A 20,640-nucleotide genomic window follows, 5' to 3' on the forward strand; every position below is an offset into this window, starting at 1 on the left:
AAACAAATCTCGAAGTGCTCATTAGCATTTCAGAAATAGAGTGGGCGATTGATGAATTAAGTGCAGGGAAGTCGCCAGGGCCTGATTGCTTTGGCTCAGAATTTTACAAAGGCTTTAAAACGGAGATAGCAGTAGTTCTTTATAACGTTTTCAAAGAAGCATACAGAGTTAAGAAATTACCGCCTTCCTTTAGGCAAAGCCACATTGTGTTGATCCCCAAAACAGATGACCAGGCTACGCTGTTGTCAGTGCGATCATATCGACCAATAAGCCTAACGAACACGGACTATAAGGTCTTTGCAAAAATTTTAGGCAGAAGGCCTCGAAGTGTTATAGCTGAGCTTGTGGGACCGCACCAGACTTGTGGTATTAAAGGAAGATCCATTCTAACGAACATACACGTAGCTAGAACCGTCCTAGAGTGCTGCGATGCCTTATGCGGGAAGGTAGCGATGTTGCAACTAGATCTGGAGAAGGCCTTCGATAGAGTTGCGCATAATGTCCTTTTCAGCATTTTAGAACACATTAACATCGGTACAGTCCTGCTGGAAGGTGTAGAAATGTGTTACGCAGATATTTTTAGCAGGATTATAATCAATAAAACCTTAACAGTCAGTTTTCAGATCAAGACCTCTCTCAGGCAAGGATGTCGTTTATCTCCATTGCTGTTCGCGCTCTACCTGGAGCCTTTCTGTTTGAAAATCATATCGTCCAGTGCAATAAAAGGTTTCAGCACAAGTGAAGTTAAGCTGCTCTCGTACGCTGACGACATTGCGGTTTTCTGTTCTGACCAAGCAAGTATCAGTAAGGCTGTCAGCGTTGCGACTAATTTTTGCAAAGTGACAGGCAGCGTTATCAATTGGGACAAATCCTTAGGCTTTTGGCATGGAGAATGGGACACTCCTCCTGCAGTCTTCGAAAGCATGCAGTGGACATTGGTTCCAAAGAAATATCTAGGAATACCTTTAAACCACTACAAAGACACAAATGACTATTGGAGAAATGAAGCAGAACAAATAAAGGAAAAATCTACGAAGTTTGGAGGGCGAAACCTTTCTATATTCGCAAGGTCTACTGTGTGCAATATCTTTCTGGTAGCGAGGATATGGTACGTCCTCCAGGCATTGTGTGCGACGAGAGCAAGCATTCAAAGGCTGCATAGGGTGCTTGCAGTGTATATATGGGGATCAACATGGGAGCGTACGAGCCGTGCAAATTTATTTCGCTCAGTGAAGAGTGGCGGACTGGGCTTGGCACACTTGTTTTTAAAACAGGTAGTTTCTAGATTTCTCTTTGTGCGAGACCAAAGCAACGGTTTCCTTCGTACTGTGATCCAAACACGACTTTGTAACATGATGCCAGGGTTCATAGTGTCTTCTGCCCAAGTCAATGGACCGAGTGTGCGAGGCTTCCTGCGAGGAGTGGTCTGGTCTTTCCAGTTCCTCGCTGCGCGATTCTCATTAGAGTGTCTGAGCACCGTGGCTCGAAAGCAATTGTATAAAGCTGTTGTTGATGTATCTATGCCAGAACCACTGTATCGCACATTTTACTCAGCAGGGGCTGGCAAAAACGTACTGAAAAGAGTGAAGCGGATGCCAGTGCGGCCTACTGCGAAAACTTTTTTCTTTCATTTGCACACCGGAACTCTCCTCGTAAAACCGTGGCTGGAGCAGAAGGGTATCTTTGTGCCATGGACGATAGACTGCTTACCGTGCAGGCAACCAGAAACTATTGACCATATTTTTGTTGATTGTGAAGATGCAACATTCTTATGGGACATACTGCAGCGCACTTTGAGAAAAGATTTACCGGTAACGCCATATGGCATCCGCTTCCTCCCGATCTCAAACCACGAAGGGGTCCCGTACGATATGATTATGGTACTATGTCTTCATAGCATATGGAAAACAAGAATGCTAGTGCACCACGCAGACGTAAATCCCCAACCTGCCAGAGAATACTTCAAGGAAAGTGTTGTATTTCTTCGTGAGGCTTTCAAAGTGCGGGCTGCATCACCAGAGTGGTTGCCTGTGTTAGATGACCTTGTCAGTATGAAACGGTTTTAAATGCCCACGCTCGCCGAAAGCTGGCAAGCTTTTTCAACTTGTTTGGTTTGGTTTGGTTTATGGGGTTTAACGTCCCAAAGCGACTAAGGCTATGAGAGACGCCGTAGTGGAGGGCTCCGGAAATTTCGACCACCTGGGGTTCTTTAACGTGCACTGACATCGCACAGTACACGGGCCTCTAGAATTTCTCCTCCAAAGAAATTCCAGCCGCCGCGGCCGGGATCGAACCCGCGTCTTTCGGGTCAGCAGCCGAGCACCATAGCCACTGAGCCACCGCTTTTCAACTTGTGAATGAATATTGTGTGTACTTGTGAAAAAGGAAATGAAGAAAAAAAAACCGGCGTGTTCTAGTGGCTGGGATACCTGGCTCTCACCCAGGAGGCCCGGGTTCGATTCCCGGCGTCGGAAAGTGCGGTCTCATGGTGTAATGGTTAGCACTCTGGACTCTGAATCCAGCAATCCGAGTTCAAATCTCGGTGAGACCTGCGCTTTGTATTCTTTTTTTTTTTACCACTTAAACTCCCTACGACGTTTCTTGTGCATCCGCTTGCTCCCGTTCACCGCGTTCCGGCGTGGTCTAGTTTGCCTGGCGGCGTCCATGGCTTTCTGCGTGAAGTCGTGATTTCGTGCAGGTTTCTGTCAACACTGTTTTCACTTGAATATCTGAGCGAAGTCAATGGGAAAAAGCTCTATAAAGATCTCTGCGATGTGGTTCTGCCCGTACCGTTGTATCGGTCTCTTTCCAGAGCAGGCCTTGGGAAGAACGTTTTAAAGCGCGTGAAAGCAATGTCAATCCCAGCTGGTGTAAAGTCTTTCTTTTTTAAACTCCATACGGGAACTCTCATTGTAAAACCGTGGATGGTCGAAAGGGTTTTTTTTTTGTTCTATGGGGTACACATTGTATAATATGCAGAAAAGAAGAAACAATTGAGCATGTGTTCCTGCAGTGTTGGGATGCTGTGTTCCTCTGGAATGTGCTCCAGCGTACCATCAAAAAAGAGTTTCCACTCGACGCCTATGGAATTCGTTACTTACCAATAGAAATTGATGACGGAACCCCTTTTGACTTGATTATGTTAATGTGCCTGCATAGGATTTGGAAATATAGAATAGCGGTTCGGCACGCTGATCCTGATGTAAGACCTGCACGACTGTATTTTAGCGAAAGCATCAGAAACTTTTTTGAGGAGCAAAAGTTGCAGGAATGTGTCCCAGAATGGCTGCCACGTTTGGAACTGTTATTGTTGATGAAGGACTTTTAAGCACGTCCGCACAAGGTGTGCGGTCGTTTTTAACTTAGTTGGTGATTGCGGTTTGTTTTGTATGTATACGAGAATACCGGAAATAAGGAAAAAAAAATCCGGCGTGGTCTAGTGGCTAGGATACCTGGCTCTCACCCAGGAGGCCCGGGTTCGATTCCCGGCGTCGGAAAATGCGGTCTCATGGTGTAATGGTTAGCACTCTGGACTCTGAATCCAGCGATCCGAGTTCAAATCTCGGTGAGACCTGCGCTTTGTTTTTCTTTTTTTTTACCACTTAAACTCCCTTCGACGTTTCTTGTGCACCCACTTGCTCTCGTTCACCGTGTTCCGGCGTGGTCTAGTGGCTAGGATACCTGGCTCTCACCCAGGAGGCCCGGGTTCGATTCCCGGCGTCGGAAAATGCGGTCTCATGGTGTAATGGTTAGCACTCTGGACTCTGAATCCAGCGATCCGAGTTCAAATCTCGGTGAGACCTGCGCTTTGTTTTTCTTTTTTTTTACCACTTAAACTCCCTTCGACGTTTCTTGTGCACCCACTTGATCTCGTTCACCGTGTTCCGGCGTGGTCTAGTGGCTAGGATACCTGGCTCTCACCCAGGAGGCCCGGGTTCGATTCCCGGCGTCGGAAAATGCGGTCTCATGGTGTAATGGTTAGCACTCTGGACTCTGAATCCAGCGATCCGAGTTCAAATCTCGGTGAGACCTGCGCTTTGTTTTTCTTTTTTTTTACCACTTAAACTCCCTTCGACGTTTCTTGTGCACCCACTTGCTCTCGTTCACCGTGTTCCGGCGTGGTCTAGTGGCTAGGATACCTGGCTCTCACCCAGGAGGCCCGGGTTCGATTCCCGGCGTCGGAAAATGCGGTCTCATGGTGTAATGGTTAGCACTCTGGACTCTGAATCCAGCGATCCGAGTTCAAATCTCGGTGAGACCTGCGCTTTGTTTTTCTTTTTTTTTTACCACTTAAACTCCCTTCGACGTTTCTTGTGCACCCACTTGCTCTCGTTCACCGTGTTCCGGCGTAGTCTAGTGGCTAGGATACCTGGCTCTCACCCAGGAGGCCCGGGTTCGATTCCCGGCGTCGGAAAATGCGGTCTCATGGTGTAATGGTTAGCACTCTGGACTCTGAATCCAGCGATCCGAGTTCAAATCTCGGTGAGACCTGCGCTTTGTTTTTCTTTTTTCTTTTTTTACCACTTAAACTGCCTTCACTTAATGTGAGCCGTTACAGTGACGCGTTTCCTGTCACCGCAGTGTGCAAAGACTGCGTTGTTAAGTAAACGTTGTGCTTCCTCCCTTAAACTCCCACCGCCGCCTGTTCCGATTGGTGTTTTCTCCTTCTTGTTGTGTGTACGCCATTTTCCTAGGCATTACTGTTGTACGTATGCATGTCTTCCCCAAACTAGTGTGAAGTAGCTTGAGGAAGCATTCTGACCCCGTCTTAGGGCAATTGGTTTGATATTTGTAAAAAATGTTACAAAGGCATCAAGGCTACTTATAACTTCAGCAATGGGAAGTCGCCAGGGGCTTGGCGATCTGACACCGTCATTTTTACAAATTTTTTAAACTTTAGAGAAGCCCACTGATATATAAAGCTTTTACGAAACTTCTAATCATGTTTAATACTTTTAAGGCGGGCATCAGTGTAATGCGTCACAGGTTATTCGCACTCGAACTCTTGTAATGCATTGGTTGCGTTATGTAAGTTGTCAATTTGTCGATAATCTAATAATAATTTTAGGGTGAAAAGCTCTACTCCCGTCATGCTGAGCCAGGAGGTTAACTGGCGCTTAGATTGGACCTCTAACGGGAGGCGCGCTGCATGTGGCTATGACGTCACGCCATGTGACTCGCCGACGCCACAGCTGCGTGCTTGGCAGTCACGTCCGCCGCTGCGCCGACCGCCGCTCTGGACGCTAGTTCTTGCACTTGTGGCACGTGATACACCATTGATTTGCACTCGCTAAACAATTGCGGCGCTAGCGGGCAGAGCTTCCGCTCTGTATATCCTGACTCAGCTGAGTTGAGCCACAGCCACTTTTTCAGTAATGCATTACTACTGGTCAGCTTCATTCCCTCCCACTTAAAAAAAAGTTGTAAGCTGTGGTATAACTTTGAGAACTTGAGCTCAGTCGAAAACACTGGTGCAGCACGGAATTGCCTCGCGTTAGAACCACAACGGTCGAGCTGCGGAGAAGCCGCGCGCTCGAGGATGTCCGCATATGGAAACCCGAGCGGTGTTGTGTTTCTACCCCCCCCCCCCTTAACTCTCTTTGTGTGTTCCCGTCACACCTGTGTCCACTCGGACCACGTGGGCCCGATCAAGCCGCTATCGTGAACATTCATCGAGGCCTGCTGTTGTAGCCGTACTTCGGACCACGTGGCCCGATCAAACAGCTACCGTGAACAATCGCCAAGGTCGACAACCTCGCGACGACCATGGGAAGTGAGAAGCTTGGAATGCCCCTCCGAGCCTCAGCGGATTAGTGTGGCAGGGATGTCAAAGGCCATTGTCAGCCAAAACCCCAGCGAAATTCCTTGAACGGAGTGCAGCGGCGACGAAGGCAGGCGAGGCCCAGGAGCTATTGTCCGAGCAACCACCGTGAATGCGGAGGCGACCTGGCGGCGCCGTCACGCTGGCGGATAATTGAAGAATTCTGTGTCCCCGACTCGCGTTCTGGGAAATCGGCGGGGAGGCAAGTTCATTCCCCTGCTGGAAGACTTCAGGAGATTCCTTTCCCCGCGGGGCTGGATGAGTCAGCAATCTTCCCCTCTCTTCGACCCAGCTGCGACAGAGTGGACAAGCTCGCACCTGCCCAGCCGTGGGCGGTAACAAGGAGGTCCCCTTCGGTCCATCCGATTGGACAGTGCTCGTCGACCATTATTCCCCAGCCAGGGATCTGGGGAAACCGAACGATATTTAACTCGGCCGTGAGTGTGGCCGAGAGAAGCCCGCTAGCTCCAGTCGACTACGGTTGACGAAGACGTTCCCCTTCAACTGAGGGCCATTCTCAGTCCCGCTCTATGTAAATAATGTAATTATGTGAATACAGTTTTTCCTTCACTTCCCCTACTCCCCGTCTCCGGCCCACGTTCCTTCCTCCTTCGGCATTGCGGCGGTGCTCCTGGATCCGATGCCTGGTGGGACACGCTACTAGGTCGACAAAATATATCAACTGGTTGGCAGCGGCGGGATCTTCCACGCTTGGTCCTGGCTTCAGCAGTGGTGAGCGCTTGACTTTCTTTAAGAATCTGCCAGGCTTGATAACTCTGGAAATTTATCACTACCTGTAGATTGTTTTTCTGCACGTGCTCGCTTAAGCATTTCACGTAGCAGCTTATTTTTTGAAAGTCCTCGTTCGGGAATTGCCATGGATTTGAGCAAGCTAAAGAAGCCAGAGTTGATGTTGCTGTGTGAAAAGCTGGGTATTGAGGCCAGGAAAAGTCACAGAAAGCCGCAGCTGATTGAGGCTATTAAGGAATGTGGTGCTAAGGAGGAGGGACACAAAATTTTGGAGACCTGGGAACTCATTCAGGAGGGAATCAGGAACGCTAAGGAGGAGGCCGACAGGGTTGAAAGGGAACGCAAGGAGAAGGCCGTTAGGGTTGAAAAAGAACGCCTTTGCCGCAAGGAAGCCGCTAAGAAGGAGGCTGACAGGATTGAAAAAGAACGCCTTTACCGCAAGGAAGCCGCTAAGGAGGAGGCTGACAGGATAGAAAAAGAACGTCTTCGTCTTAAGGAAGCCGATGAAAAGCAACTTGCTTTAATGCGTTTGGAGTTGCAAATTTTACTGGCGAAGCGCGCCGAGAGGAATTCGACATTAAATCAGGAGGTTTCGGCGCGAAAAGAGATTAAAGTCGGCAATGAAAACTGCGTATCTTTGCCCATTGCCCTCGTCGCGATTGAGAGCCCGCTCGAGGTGCGTCTGACCGAGGCAGCCATCTCCCAAAACCTGCCTAAGCAGCATCCCTCGATTTGCTCAAATCGCTTGGATGTGCTGCCGAAAGAAAAAGGCCTTTGTTTTGGAGACAATGCTGCGCAGGTCCTTACCATTTCGAAGGCTCGTGAGGTCGCGGCGCCAGCAGAGCACGTGGTTGGACAGGGCAAACCTCAGACTGTAAGCCCGAAGCCTATAAATTCTCACAGTGGTGAGCCAGAGCCGGCTCTAGTAAAGACTGGCGATGAAACGGACGCCGGCGACTTAAATTGTGACGGCTCCGCGTTACCTAATGACGAGCCAGCGCAGGACTTACTCACTTATAGCACAGGGGTAAAGAGTACCGACAGTAGTGCAGGCTATAGTGAGTCTTTCGAAGCAGGCGCAAGTGATGAGTTGGGGCTAGGTGAGAAACTGAATACCAATCTTGTGTTACCCCACTCGGATGGCTTTCTCGAACTCCTTCGTGTGGACAGAGAAACGTTCACCGCTGAGCAAGAGAAAGACCAAACCGTACAAAATTTGAGTCACCAAAGTGACATAGGTGTGTCACGGAAGAACATACCTTTCCAGTTCCGTTCTGGCCTGCTGTACCGCCAGTATAAGGATAGGAAAGGTATCCAACACGACCAACTTACTGCCCGCGTCGCGATCGAGAGCCCCCTCGAGCTGCGTCTGACCAAGGCAGCCGTCTCCCAAAACCTGCCTTTGCAGTATCCCTCGATTTTCTCAAATCGCTTGGATATGCTGCCCAAAGAAAAAGGCCTTTGTTTTGGAGATGATGCTGCGCAGGTCCTTACCATTTCGAAGGCTCCAGACTTCGCAGCGCCAGCAGAGCACGCGGGTGACGAGGGCAAACATGACCCAGTAGGCCTGATAAATTCTCACGGTGGTGAGCTAGAACAGGCAATTTTACAAACTGATCATGAGGCGAACGCCAGCGACTTTGCCTGTAATGGTTCAGCGATTGCTAGTGACGCGCCCCGCAAACCAACAGCGAGGGTTTCCACAGAGCGGCGGCGTATAGAGGTGGCCAAACGGGGAATGTTAATGAAGAGGAAAGTGCGCCTCATGTTGACTGCTGCACAGAAAACCGGACAACCGGTTACCCGCCCCAATTTGGCACCTCAGCGCTCCAGAGTTCGCACGCGCCGCTTGAAGAGAACACAAGCTAAGGGGACGCGACGCGCGAACCCAATCCGAGAGAGGCAGATTCGCTGGCACGGCATTCGCACTCGTGCGCTCCCTTCTCGCATTCTGCTTTCTGAGCGTAAGCTAAACTTCAGAACCGCGAGACTTGGACGAAGAACAGTGCAGGGTCCCAAGCTGAAGTTCCTAACCTTGTGTAATTTTGCACCTGCTAGAGTAGCTATAGGACCGCGGCCGCGCAGGGGGGCGGCTGAAGAATAGGAAGCAGTAAATTCCTCTGATCGCAACGCCGTTTGCAGACGGATTCGAGGAATAATCCCGTCTTTTGTTTCTTTTTGTTCATATCACTCTCCTATGCGAAATGAGAGCGGAGTTTCGGAGCTTGGCATTGCGGGACTCAGTTCACATGCGTTGCCGAAAGGTACGAGTAATGGCAACGCTGATGGCCTCAGCCGAAGCTTTCCCGTGTAATGCCCTTTCCTGACTCCCCGGACGTTAATCCGCTATGCAAATTTGTATTTTGTTTTTTGCTTTAGCGGGAATCATTTTTGTCTGTTTTGTATGTGTGTTCAGCAGCTCCACCTTCCCTTTGTGCTCTCACGGGCGGTGGCTTTCTGTGACATACACCGTGCTACGGCACCCCCCAAAATTTTAGGAAATTTTCCTCCCTTTTGGCTAAACAAGCTCTGTGTATTCTGGTTTGGTCAAACATGTCAACTTTCGGAGGAGGACGTAAATTTCACGCTACAGCTCATTTTCTCTAAAGAGGTTTTGTTGACCGAAAACAGCTTGGCAGTTCTTGAAGTCGGTTTGGCGCTTTCTGCTTGTTGGGCAGTGTACCTTGCTGGTTGAGACCGTTACAGTTGTCAACGAAGCAAGAAGAACCTTTGGGCCCAGCTGTGACCAAAAGCCGAACGGACACAACTCCAGGTCTCTGCGCGCAGCAGCGTTGGCTGCAACCACTACGAGACCTCTTCGGGCGGCGGACGTGCTGTTGTGTTTCTACCCCCCCCCCCCTTAACTCTCTTTGTGTGTTCCCGTCACACCTGTGTCCACTCGGACCACGTGGGCCCGATCAAGCCGCTATCGTGAACATTCATCGAGGCCTGCTGTTGTAGCCGTACTTCGGACCACGTGGCCCGATCAAACAGCTACCGTGAACAATCGCCAAGGTCGACAACCTCGCGACGACCATGGGAAGTGAGAAGCTTGGAATGCCCCTCCGAGCCTCAGCGGATTAGTGTGGCAGGGATGTCAAAGGCCATTGTCAGCCAAAACCCCAGCGAAATTCCTTGAACGGAGTGCAGCGGCGACGAAGGCAGGCGAGGCCCAGGAGCTATTGTCCGAGCAACCACCGTGAATGCGGAGGCGACCTGGCGGCGCCGTCACGCTGGCGGATAATTGAAGAATTCTGTGTCCCCGACTCGCGTTCTGGGAAATCGGCGGGGAGGCAAGTTCATTCCCCTGCTGGAAGACTTCAGGAGATTCCTTTCCCCGCGGGGCTGGATGAGTCAGCAATCTTCCCCTCTCTTCGACCCAGCTGCGACAGAGTGGACAAGCTCGCACCTGCCCAGCCGTGGGCGGTAACAAGGAGGTCCCCTTCGGTCCATCCGATTGGACAGTGCTCGTCGACCATTATTCCCCAGCCAGGGATCTGGGGAAACCGAACGATATTTAACTCGGCCGTGAGTGTGGCCGAGAGAAGCCCGCTAGCTCCAGTCGACTACGGTTGACGAAGACGTTCCCCTTCAACTGAGGGCCATTCTCAGTCCCGCTCTATGTAAATAATGTAATTATGTAAATACAGTTTTTTCCTTCACTTCCCCTACTCCCCGTCTCCGGCCCACGTTCCTTCCTCCTTCGGCATTGCGGCGGTGCTCCTGGACCCGATGCCTGGTGGGACGCGCTTCTAGCATCGACAAATATAACAGCGGCCTGCATTTGACCACGGCCGGACTGAATGCAGCTTAGCGCGCTTCGCTGCATTCAGCCCGGCCTTGACTTGACTAGCGCGGTCTACCGTGTTTAGGATTTCACGACGGGACGACGGAATGACAGCGAAACAGCGAAGCGCGGCGCTTTTCGAAACTTCGAGGTTGTGCTGTAGGTCTTCGTATGATGAAGCTAGGCACCACCCTCTGACACACACATGGAGATACTCTTTAATGTCGCTACTGATGTGTTCACATTAATTAATAGAAAATTTTCTAAACAAAACTTCGAAAAACGATGATGATGATGAATTTTTATGGTGCAATGGCAGCTTTGGTCAAAAAGCGCCATGGCACAAGGCATTTTCGTCTACACACGGTGAGCTCAAACATCCATTTCCCAGGAACTATGAAAACATTTTTTTACACGCACTCCTATGGGCCGTACACCCACGTGAACCCCCCCCCCCCCCCCCCCCACCCCGCCTCTTCGGCGACAGCAGCGCCAGTGAATCTTGCTTACGTCATAGATCGATGTTTACGTGCATGTGCGAAGGGTAATGGAGTCATGAAAACATGAGCTAGAGCATGTACAGCGTTTTTTTTAGGCATGCATGGATATCTAATATGCATGGATATCTAATATGCATGTGTGGCCTGCTTTGGGCTCTGATTTGACATTTATATGTGCTAAAGTGCGCAATACATCGGCGACGCCCAACAGCAGCACACACGCATTCAAGAGCATATGTGTTTCTGAGTTATCCATCCCTTTTGGCGACCGGTAATGGCTGCCGGTTTTCCGATTTCGATGTCGAAAACATCGATTTTTGCGGACCGTTTCTCACACGCTCGATCGTACTGCTAAGCGCGGTGCTTTACCCTACAAGCCTTTTCCATGCCTGTCGCAGCTGGGAGTATCATTCACACGACACGCAAAGCACCATTCAAGTTGGCTCTTTTCGGCGCTCCCGTACCTGCGTCTCCAGGGTCTCGTGGTTGCGTGTCTCGACCTTGTAGCCCTCCTTGGAAGAGACTGGAAGCCGAACGTAGTGCTTCACACTCTGCCCTAGCGGATTGTAGGCGACGACCAGAAACTGAAAGAATAAACAAAGCAAGCAGCGCCAGGCGTGGTCTCTATTATTACAGCCGACTTTTGTCAGCGTCTTTCGTACACGTGCGCCTTGCGTGATTCTAGATGCACAACCGCAATCAGACTCGTGTAAAAGCGCGCTAGCGGCGTGATGCGCACCGAACAAAGCGACATCTGGTCATAGCGTTTGTCCTCTAAGGCAGTATTTCTGCTTCAATGCAGCAACGGAGACCCAGAACTGCGAGCCATAGAGACATTATAGCACCTCGAATTCGGTCGGTGCAGCCTAATTTCACTATCTTTGTCGCGCAGTGCGCCGTTCGAGCGCTCTACACATGAATAATTGCGGCTGTGAAGCCATAAACAGTGATAGGTAGATCCTGAGAAAGCCGAGATTAATTTAACGTTTGTTGTAATTGTTATACCTATACTCCTTTCATCGGACCAATGACGGGGACCGACACAGGAGGGGGACGAACACCGCTGTATAGCTCATGAAGCAAAGTTTAATGTACTACACTATGAACATACTCCTGAGTAGCTTTTTCTGGACTAGTTGGTTTCGCATCGTTGGATACTATATAGCTCTACAGCGCACCAAGACGCTGTGTTCGCCTTCCTTTTCTGTCTCTCCGCGTCTTGGTGCACTGCATCGGCAAAGAATGAAAGGCGAACAGGAGAACTGATGTGCCAGCACAAAGGCACCAGCATATTAGCTCCTGGAGCGAAAATACAAGTGAGGCTGACTAACACTTCTAAAGGACAGACTTCGCGCTTTCGAAGTGAAATTGCCCTCCATCAAAACTGCCTAAGAGCTTTTCAGTCTGTCCTAGGTTCAGTTCTGTTGTTAGCGTTTCATTTGTCGCTAATATTATTGTTATCTATTGGTGACTGCACTCCGACGAGCAGGAAAACAGCGAGAATGGCTTCCGAACGGAACTCTTTATTAGGGCTGACTTGCGCCCGCAAAGAACTGAATGACTAGGCGGCGGCGTAGCAACGGGCGTGCTCGGCGGACGTCGAACAGAATGCCCATCGCTCTCGGCCGTGCTCAATTTAAAGCTGATAGCGAACTTTCGAGATAAAGCGTGGAAAGTTACTAGAACATTCTGGAACAACGTAGAATCGGCTCCGCCTGTATGCGATCAATCGAGATAAATCTGGTCGCGTCTTGCATCAGCAAAGCGATAAAGCGGCGTGCCGGCAGCTCTGAAGAATGAACAAACACTACAAAGATTCGCGGAGTATAATAACGGAGTGTGACCAACTGGCCCAGCTAAGTACAATTTTGAAGTATTTTCCATTACGTCTGATTGGGCTTGTGGTCACAATACTCATAACACTCCCCATGTCTCTATTTAAGACTATACCCCGATCATGTTTCCGCTAACTTTGCGCTCAGCTGTTCACAAAGTAAAAATTAGTGCACTGAGTTGAATAAGACTTCAAGAAAGAAAACCACAAAACTCTCCTTCGATGGTTTTCCCTTGTTCTTTCGCTATGAAAAAGATCGGTCTGTTTGCTGAGGCATGCTATTCGCTGAATTACCGCTGGCGTCACGGTGAATTGAAACACTATATCTCGAAATATTTGCCTATGTTATGGGATTATTAATGCGCGAGCATCAGATCCTGCAGTGAGCCTCTAAGTCGAGCTGTGTGCGTTTATGTGGTCACTGCCAGCTGCGCCGCAGCCGGCGTAGAGGGAAAGGGTGAGGTGGCGTTCCTGCTTGGCAGTCAGCCAAAAGATAAGCCGCGCAGCACAGTGGAAAGGAGGACCTGAGGGAAAGGGAGAGGCGTCGCCGCTTGCCAAGTAGGCGAAGAGTACCAGCTCCCATCAGTAGTTCGTCTTGCACAGAGCAATATGGATGAGGCAGGACCGTCTCATCGCTTGAATGACGAAGAGCGACGGGCGCGCCGCAACGAGCAACGCCGGATACAACGGCTACGTGAACGCGAGTCTGATGATCCGGAAGTGGTAGCAAAGCGTCAACAGAAGTTGGCGACGGCTAGAACCGAAAAGTAATCTAGTAACGTCGGCTAGAACGAGAGAACGCAGTCAGCGTGCAAACGAAACACCGGAGGAACGCCGAATCTAGCGCACTGAGGCCTGCTTTTACAGAGCATGTTATCTTGTTTGTTTTTTTATTACCTTTTATGATAATCACTATTGCACGAGGCCTCAGTTCAGATGGCTTGAACACCTCTCTCCTATTAACGTATTCGTGATTTCAGTAAAACTAATGTTCAGTATGGTACTCGTACTTCTGACTGTTTGGAGAGCAAAGGCAATGGTTGATTCTGAACGCAATTTTTCGATTCTTCGATTCTTTGGAGGAGAAATTCTAGAGGCTCGTGTACTGTGCGATGTCAGTGCACGTTAAAGAACCCCAGGTGGTCGAAATTTCCGGAGCCCTCCACTACGGCGTCTCTCATAGCCTTAGTCACTTTGGGACGTTAAACCCCATAAACCAACCAACCAGCAATTTTTCGAGAACAAGTGATATAGCAGATCTAGCCTCTAAGCGGGACAAGTCGATGAAAAATATCCTTTTACAAAGCAGTTATTGAAACGCTTGAGTGCGTCACGACCTCAAGCGAAACTATACTCATTCTATACAGCGTAAATGCTCTTGTTGATTTTAATTAATTCAAATTGATTATTAGGTTTAATCTAACTGACTCCTTGGTTCCACCAGCGTCAAATGTATTAAAACAGCTCTCCTTAATTCGAACTCCGCATAATGGAAAACAAATTTCTGTCCCTTTCGGGTTGTAATTTTCGAGCGTCGGCTGTTGTCTAGAGGGTGCGCCATTAAAACAGAGTTATATCAAGTTAAGTTTTATTTTATTGTCACTGGCAGCAAGCCTTTCCAGGCCAGTATGACCCCTAAGGTGTCATGGAACAGCATGTCTAAACAATCAATCAACAGATACCCTAGTGTGTGGAATTTCGGATGATCGCATAGGGCTGTAGGTGCATCGAGGATCGGAATATACCTGGCTCTCGTTCTCGGTGATATAGCAGACGGTCTCGTTCATCCGGTGGCAAAACTGTAGTGGCTCCTCGTAGCTGTCTGGGTTGCGCCACAGCAGGCTCACGATCCCGTCGCTGATCACTTTCTGCGAGAACCAGCCGGAAATTGCGCACCGAACGCCTCTTACTCAGAAGAGAGACATCTTAGTACATCACGCTCGTCCCTCGTTATCATTCTGTTTGGTCCTGCCTTACAGCTTGGTGGCACTCAAGTAGTGGGAGCTACGGCTTGCGACAACGAATCAGCGGCCACGTCGCACGTAAAAGCGGTTCACTTCGGTCGGCATTCATGTTAGCAGCGCACACGATGCCAAATGCAGCAGAAGTGCTGACCAATGACACGCCGTTGTGTATTGACATTGTCGGGAAGCAGTGATCTGCTTAAGCAAGCTGTAACTCCCATTACTGGAGTGCCAGCGAATTGTGAGGCAGAGGGTGCGCAGTTTCCCGCGAGCGTGTGTGGGCCACTCCCAGCAGGGATGGTCTACTCAACTTTTCAAATTATCGAGGACCGCAGCCAATGCTAATCAGACCGCTCCTCCGTAAACGCTTACGGATGCCGCTTTCTTGACATTTTTTACTTACAGTAACATTTCGCGTGAGTTTTACATATTCATCAGCGATACCGATCAGGCAAGCACGATGAAAATCTTTGTAATTGATGAAAATCAAACACATCACGGCGCTTGCGTTGCGTCCTTCTTTCATCCTGGTCCTTATCGTTTTGGTCACTGTTCAGAATGAAAAGCTGAGTCATCGCGTATACGTAGAGTGCAGAACTCTAGTGCATCAACATAGTTTGCGAAAGTTTTTCCGCTGTTCTTGCTGTTAATGAGTCTATGACGTCTCGCACGGAAGCCCCTTACTATTTGTCGTGTCCGGTCGCTGTGTTGAATGCAGCGAAAGACGCACACGGTACTTTAAGACTTCGTTTATTTAAAGCCGATGAGGGTGCGACCAGCGTCGACCGAGGCAGGAGCCGAACTGGCCGCCCGAAGAAAAGAGGGAGCGGAGAAGCGTCCACGGGAGGGAGTGGCTTCCCAAAACAGGAGGAGGATGCGGGGGCGCACCATGGGGGGGCATCTGGCGACAGCGTGCGACGAGGGGCAAGTCGTCGTTAGGAGGAGGATGCGAGTGGTCGTTAGGAGGAGGATGCGAGTGGTCGTTAGGAGGAGGATGCGAGGGCGCACACACACAAAAGCAATAAGGGGACACAACACTTCCTTCCCCCTTAGAAAGTTGCCTGGTATCGTGCAGGGGGTCGGCGCTCACGCGTGGAGGCGCGCTGGCTTTGTGCGCTCGGGGGAGAAACACTTGTAGGCTGGCTGTTGTTCGCTGTATCTCCTAGGTCTGTCCTGGGCGAAGTCTCTTCTTCCGGGAAGAGGTGCCAGGCTATGTGGGAAGATGGTGCACGTGTTCTCTCCGCTGGCGGACAGCTCTCAGACGGCGTCGTAAATCTACGCAGCTGGTTGAGATGTCGGCGTGCTACTGTGCCATGTATGTTGACGAGCCAAGAGCGCAGGCCTATGCGTCTGACAATTGTAGCTTCCTCCCAGCGTGGCTTTTTCAGAAACTGTCGGGCGAGGACGCGCTGCCCCTCATTAAGCGTGCCGCAGCGCGGAATTGCTTTTTCTTCCCGGAACGTCTCTGCCTTTGGCTCGGGGAGGATGGCTGTGAGCTGGGTTCGCATTTCACGCTCGAACATCATTTTCGAGGGGGTCTCGCCTGTTGTGCTCTGAACCGTCGTGTGCTGCTTGAAGAGAAAGCGCGCAAGGCGGCGCTGCAGCGAGCCTGTCTGATCTCTTTCAAGGGCGCGTTTTAGCTCGGCTACGTAGCGCTCGGCTTGTCCGTTTGTCGCTGGGTGGTAGGGGGCCGATGTAACTGATGAGATCCCGTTGTCGCGATAAAACTTGAGGATCTCCGCAGACACAAACGGTGTTCCGTTGTCCGACACTACCTTGCGCGGCAGGCCGAACGTTGCAAATAGTGATCGGAGGTTGTCAATGACTGCTGCCGAAGTCGTCTGTCCCATTTGCCTTATCTCAAGCCACTTTGTGTAGGCATCTACGACCACAAGGAAAGTGCAGCCCTCAATTGGTCCTGCAAAATCAATGTGCAGTGTGTGCCATGGTGTGTCTGGCTTTTCCCATTCTGGGACAGGAGCTTTCGGCGGGGCGCTCCGGCTGCTCTGGCAAGGCTTGCATTCTCGCACCACTGTTTCGATGTCGTTGTCAATGCCAGGCCACCACATGTAGCTTCTGGCACACTTTTTCATTGCAACGATGCCCCGATGTCCGGCGTGGATGAGAGACATAGCTTGTGCGCGTAGTTCTCTCGGCATCACAACTCGGGACCCAAATATGATGCAGCCGCGATGGGTGCTCAACTCTGTAGCTCGCCTGCGGTAAGCGTCGAAGTTGTCCCCTTTGAGTTTATGCACGTTGCCTTGTTGAACAGCTGTGTAAACTAGCCGGAGAGCTGCGCACTTCTGCGTAGATGCTGCAACTGTGCCTGCTGTAAGCGGAGGTTCTGGCAGTGCTTCGAACATCAGAACGTCTCCTGGTGGAAATGGTTCGTCAACAGTTGCGTCTAGTGGCAGACGGCTTAGCGCATCGGCGTTTTGATGTTTACTCCCATTGCGGTAGACCAGAGCGTAGTCGTACGCTGAGAGTTTGATGCACCAACGTGTCATTCGCGGAGACAAAGTTGGTGGCATAGGCCTTTGTGGTCCCAGAATGCCCAATAGCGGTCGGTGATCGGTTATAAAGGTCACCTTCCGGCCGGCAATGTACTGGTGAAAATGTGTCGCCGCGTAGACGATGGCTAGCCCTTCTTTGTCAAGTTGCGCGTAGTTGCGTTCTGCTTGCGACAACGTACGTGAGGCGAAGGCGATGGGAGCTTCCCTTCCTTGCTCGTCAGTTTGCGATAGAACCGCGCCGACTCCGTACGGTGATGCGTCGCAAGCCAAAAGCAGAGGCTTCCTTTCGTCGTAGTGGCGGAGGACTGTACATCTTCGAATCAGGTCTTTCAGGGCATCGAATGACCGCTGATGGCGTGGCGACCATGTCCATGTCACATCTTTCCGAAGGAGTTGGTACAAGTCGTTGGCCACGGTAGCTCTTTGTTCCAAGAACCGGTCGTAGAACGTCAAGAGTCCGAGAAAAGCCTGTAGCTCCTGCTTGTTTGTTGGAGCTCGTGCTTCTGTGATCGCTCGCACTTCGTCCTCGGTAGGGTGAATGCCTTCCGCATCAATTCGGTGTCCCAGAAATTGCACCTCTGGCACCGCAAAACAGCACTTCGATTTGCTTATGCACAAATTAGCGTTTGCTAGCCTTTCGAGAACGAGCTCTAGGCGCACTGCATGCTCTTCAGTGGAAGTGCCACTGATGATGACATCGTCAAGGTAGACACAAACTCCTGGGATGCCCTGAAGCACTGTCTCCATGAATTTTTGAAATATGGCCGGGGCTGCAGCTACGCCAAAAGGCAGTCGCTTGACTTTGTACAAGCCTTTCAGTGTGTTAATTGCCAATAATTCAGCAGTTGACTCGCTCACCTTCAGCTGCTGATACGCCTGGGTGAGGTCCAATGTGCTGAAGACTCTTGCGCCACGCAGTACACTGAATACTTCTTCAGGTGTCGGTAGCGGGTAAGAGGACGCTTTAGTCGCAAGATTGACGGTGCTCCGGTAGTCTCCGCAGAGGCGTATGGTTCCGTTCTTCTTGCGAACTACGACAAGTGGTGTGGCCCATTCTGAATGCTGCGTCGGCTCGATGACACCTTGCTGCTCCAGTTTGTCCAACTCTTTTTCAACTGAATCTCGGAGAGCAAACGGCACCGGCCTGGCCTTCAGAAATTTGGGTTGCGCGTTGTCCAACAACTCCAGTGTGACCGGGGGCCCTTCGTTTCCTGGAAACTCTTCCGAGAATACTCTTTCGTATTTCTCTTGCAGTTGCTCAACCATGTTCTGGCTCGGCGTCTGGTGTATGCCGCATATCATCACGCCTAGTGGAGAAAACCAGTTTCTCCCTAGAAGGCTTGATCCTGTGCCCTTCACAACAAGCAGAGGTAGCGTATGGGTCTGGCCGTTGTAGTTAACCTGCACGTTGGCAGAGCCCAATAGTGGCAGATTCTGTCCTGACCACGTTCGCAGGTGCGTGTCGTCTTGTTGCAGGGCGGGTGCGTCAGATGGCCATGAAGTTCGGAACGTGTCCTCACTGATCAGAGTACAGGCTGCGCCGGAGTCCACCTCGAACTTAATCAGCTGGTGATGTACGCTTACTTCTGTAAAAATCTTCGGTCGCGTGCCGAGATTCATGGTGTTCAGGTCGTACAACACAGATGGTGTTGCTGATGTTGTTCCATGGAGATCAGATAGCGGCGTATTCTCTGAGGCGTTGACGCTGTGATTAGGCTGGGAAGGTGACTTTATCTTGGCAAGTCTCCGTTTCGTAATGCATGCTCTTTCGATATGCCCTCGCTTGTGGCAAAAATTACACGTGGCTGACTGGAATCGACATCCCTGGGGGTTGTGTTGGTCGTCACACCGCCAGCAGCGTTGTGCCTTTTTGACCGATTTTACAACAACAGAAGGCTTGCGCACCTGGTTGCTTGTCTGGTGTACCGGCTCGGTGTTCCGGCGAATCCCTCTCTGCTGGTGACCGGCGCTCTCCGCTCGAACGGCGATGTCGTAAGCTTTGCTGAATGTGAGGTCCTTCTCAGCGAACAGGCGCTGCTGCAGTGACTCGTCACTCAGTCCGCACACAAATCTGTCGCGTAACATCACGTCCAAGGGAAGCATGGTGGTGTTAGCAGAAGAAGCTGCGTCTCCCTCCTGCCCGGTAGCTGTTGTCGACAGCGTTCCAAAATTGCAGTCGGCAGCGAGCTTCTTGAGCGCGGCTACGTAGGCGCTCACAGTTTCTCCTCCCAGTTGATCTCGTCGTTGGAAGCGAGCCCGGCTGTAGACCTCGGATGGCCTTGGGTCGTAGTGCTTTTGCAGCGCTTTTACGATGTCGTCGTAAGACACTGCCGCTGGTGTGCTTGGCTGAATAAGGGCGCAGACAGTATCGTAGGTCTGCTCCCCGCACAGCGTCAGCAGGTTGGCCCTCTTCAAGGCTGGGTCTGTGATGTTGTTAGCTTCAAAGTAGAACTGAAGGCGTCCAACCCACGATGACCACGATGAGCCGTTGAACTCTGGTATCTGATTGGGAAACCCTCGCGTAGCCATGGCTTGTCAATAGCGTTGCGTAGCGCGGGTCGAATCCACTTTCTCGTCGCCACTGTCGTGTCCGGTCGCTGTGTTGAATGCAGCGAAAGACGCACACGGTACTTTAAGACTTCGTTTATTTAAAGCCGATGAGGGTGCGACCAGCGTCGACCGAGGCAGGAGCCGAACTGGCCGCCCGAAGAAAAGAGGGAGCGGAGAAGCGTCCACGGGAGGGAGTGGCTTCCCAAAACAGGAGGAGGATGCGGGGGCGCACCATGGGGGGGCATCTGGCGACAGCGTGCGACGAGGGGCAAGTCGTCGTTAGGAGGAGGATGCGAGTGGTCGTTAGGAGGAGGATGCGAGTGGTCGTTAGGAGGAGGATGCGAGGGCGCACACACACAAAAGCAATAAGGGGACACAACACTATTACAGGAGGGTCACGCATGTTGGCGTATACAGCGTTCTTGGTTCGAAGAAACTCTAGACAAAAATCCTTTTTTTTTTAATGCTGCACAAACTGTTGCGCCTGTGCTTGAACTGCCTCGTCGGCATGGTACTAAAAACAAATTTTGCGTAAAAAGCGTCTCTCATAGCCTTAGTCGCTTTGGGACGTTAAACCCCCCAAAACCAATTTTGCGTAAAAAAAAATTAACACAGCCGATTTAGCTTACTTGGCCAAATGCGAAGTATAGCACGTCGCGGTTCATTTCGCTTTCGGTTCGAGGCTATAGGGTTTCAAGGTCAGGCAGAGATCGCCGATATCGGTGATTAGGGACCTTAGTGATAGCGAACTATAGAATTTTGGGACAGCTTAACACACTTTAAGAGGGTACTGCGATAACGGTGTGTTCTGGATCCATTGCGCACGGATTAAGTTGACGAAGACGACGATGTGCAATGCGCAGCGCGAGAGGGTGGCAATTAAACATGAGGGATTACCGGCGGCGATATCCTAGTGCT

The 20,640-nt window shown here is 50.8% G+C and overlaps 2 protein-coding genes and 11 non-coding genes across 14 annotated transcripts in view; 12 read left to right on the plus strand and 1 right to left on the minus strand.

Annotated features, from left to right (window-relative positions):
* LOC149351830 (lysosomal alpha-mannosidase-like) overlaps positions 1 to 20,640 on the minus strand; it is a 123,680-nt gene that overhangs the window by 86,462 nt on the left and 16,578 nt on the right. For both annotated transcript variants that reach the window (XM_089577098.1, XM_089577097.1), the window contains exons 13-14: positions 14,438 to 14,560; positions 11,323 to 11,442 (exon numbers count right to left, since the gene is read on the minus strand). In XM_089577098.1, coding sequence (XP_089433224.1) covers positions 11,323 to 11,442; positions 14,438 to 14,560 — 243 coding nt within the window. The remainder of the gene's footprint in view (positions 1 to 11,322; positions 11,443 to 14,437; positions 14,561 to 20,640) is intronic.
* On the plus strand, positions 924 to 2,066 carry LOC149351883 (uncharacterized). Its single transcript, XM_089584297.1, has one exon. It carries the CDS (start codon positions 924 to 926, stop codon positions 2,064 to 2,066), a length of 1,143 nt encoding a protein of 380 aa, XP_089440423.1.
* TRNAQ-CUG (transfer RNA glutamine (anticodon CUG)) lies at positions 2,480 to 2,551 on the plus strand. The gene has a single exon. It is a non-coding gene; the product is annotated as a tRNA-Gln (tRNA).
* On the plus strand, positions 3,426 to 3,497 carry TRNAE-CUC (transfer RNA glutamic acid (anticodon CUC)). The gene has a single exon. It is a non-coding gene; the product is annotated as a tRNA-Glu (tRNA).
* On the plus strand, positions 3,503 to 3,574 carry TRNAQ-CUG (transfer RNA glutamine (anticodon CUG)). The gene has a single exon. It is a non-coding gene; the product is annotated as a tRNA-Gln (tRNA).
* Positions 3,655 to 3,726, plus strand: TRNAE-CUC (transfer RNA glutamic acid (anticodon CUC)). The gene has a single exon. It is a non-coding gene; the product is annotated as a tRNA-Glu (tRNA).
* Positions 3,732 to 3,803, plus strand: TRNAQ-CUG (transfer RNA glutamine (anticodon CUG)). The gene has a single exon. It is a non-coding gene; the product is annotated as a tRNA-Gln (tRNA).
* TRNAE-CUC (transfer RNA glutamic acid (anticodon CUC)) lies at positions 3,884 to 3,955 on the plus strand. Its single transcript has one exon. It is a non-coding gene; the product is annotated as a tRNA-Glu (tRNA).
* On the plus strand, positions 3,961 to 4,032 carry TRNAQ-CUG (transfer RNA glutamine (anticodon CUG)). Its single transcript has one exon. It is a non-coding gene; the product is annotated as a tRNA-Gln (tRNA).
* On the plus strand, positions 4,113 to 4,184 carry TRNAE-CUC (transfer RNA glutamic acid (anticodon CUC)). Its single transcript has one exon. It is a non-coding gene; the product is annotated as a tRNA-Glu (tRNA).
* TRNAQ-CUG (transfer RNA glutamine (anticodon CUG)) lies at positions 4,190 to 4,261 on the plus strand. The gene has a single exon. It is a non-coding gene; the product is annotated as a tRNA-Gln (tRNA).
* Positions 4,343 to 4,414, plus strand: TRNAE-CUC (transfer RNA glutamic acid (anticodon CUC)). The gene has a single exon. It is a non-coding gene; the product is annotated as a tRNA-Glu (tRNA).
* On the plus strand, positions 4,420 to 4,491 carry TRNAQ-CUG (transfer RNA glutamine (anticodon CUG)). Its single transcript has one exon. It is a non-coding gene; the product is annotated as a tRNA-Gln (tRNA).

This window comes from Amblyomma mixtum, chromosome 3 (genome assembly GCF_055824585.1).
Source record: "Amblyomma mixtum isolate Tamu chromosome 3, ASM5582458v1, whole genome shotgun sequence".
Taxonomy (NCBI): domain Eukaryota; kingdom Metazoa; phylum Arthropoda; class Arachnida; order Ixodida; family Ixodidae; genus Amblyomma; species Amblyomma mixtum.

What these genes read in the sequence shown, in the direction of transcription:
- LOC149351883 (XM_089584297.1), top strand. Translation starts at nt 924, where the DNA reads ATGCAGTGGACATTGGTTCCAAAGAAATATCTAGGAATACCTTTAAAC.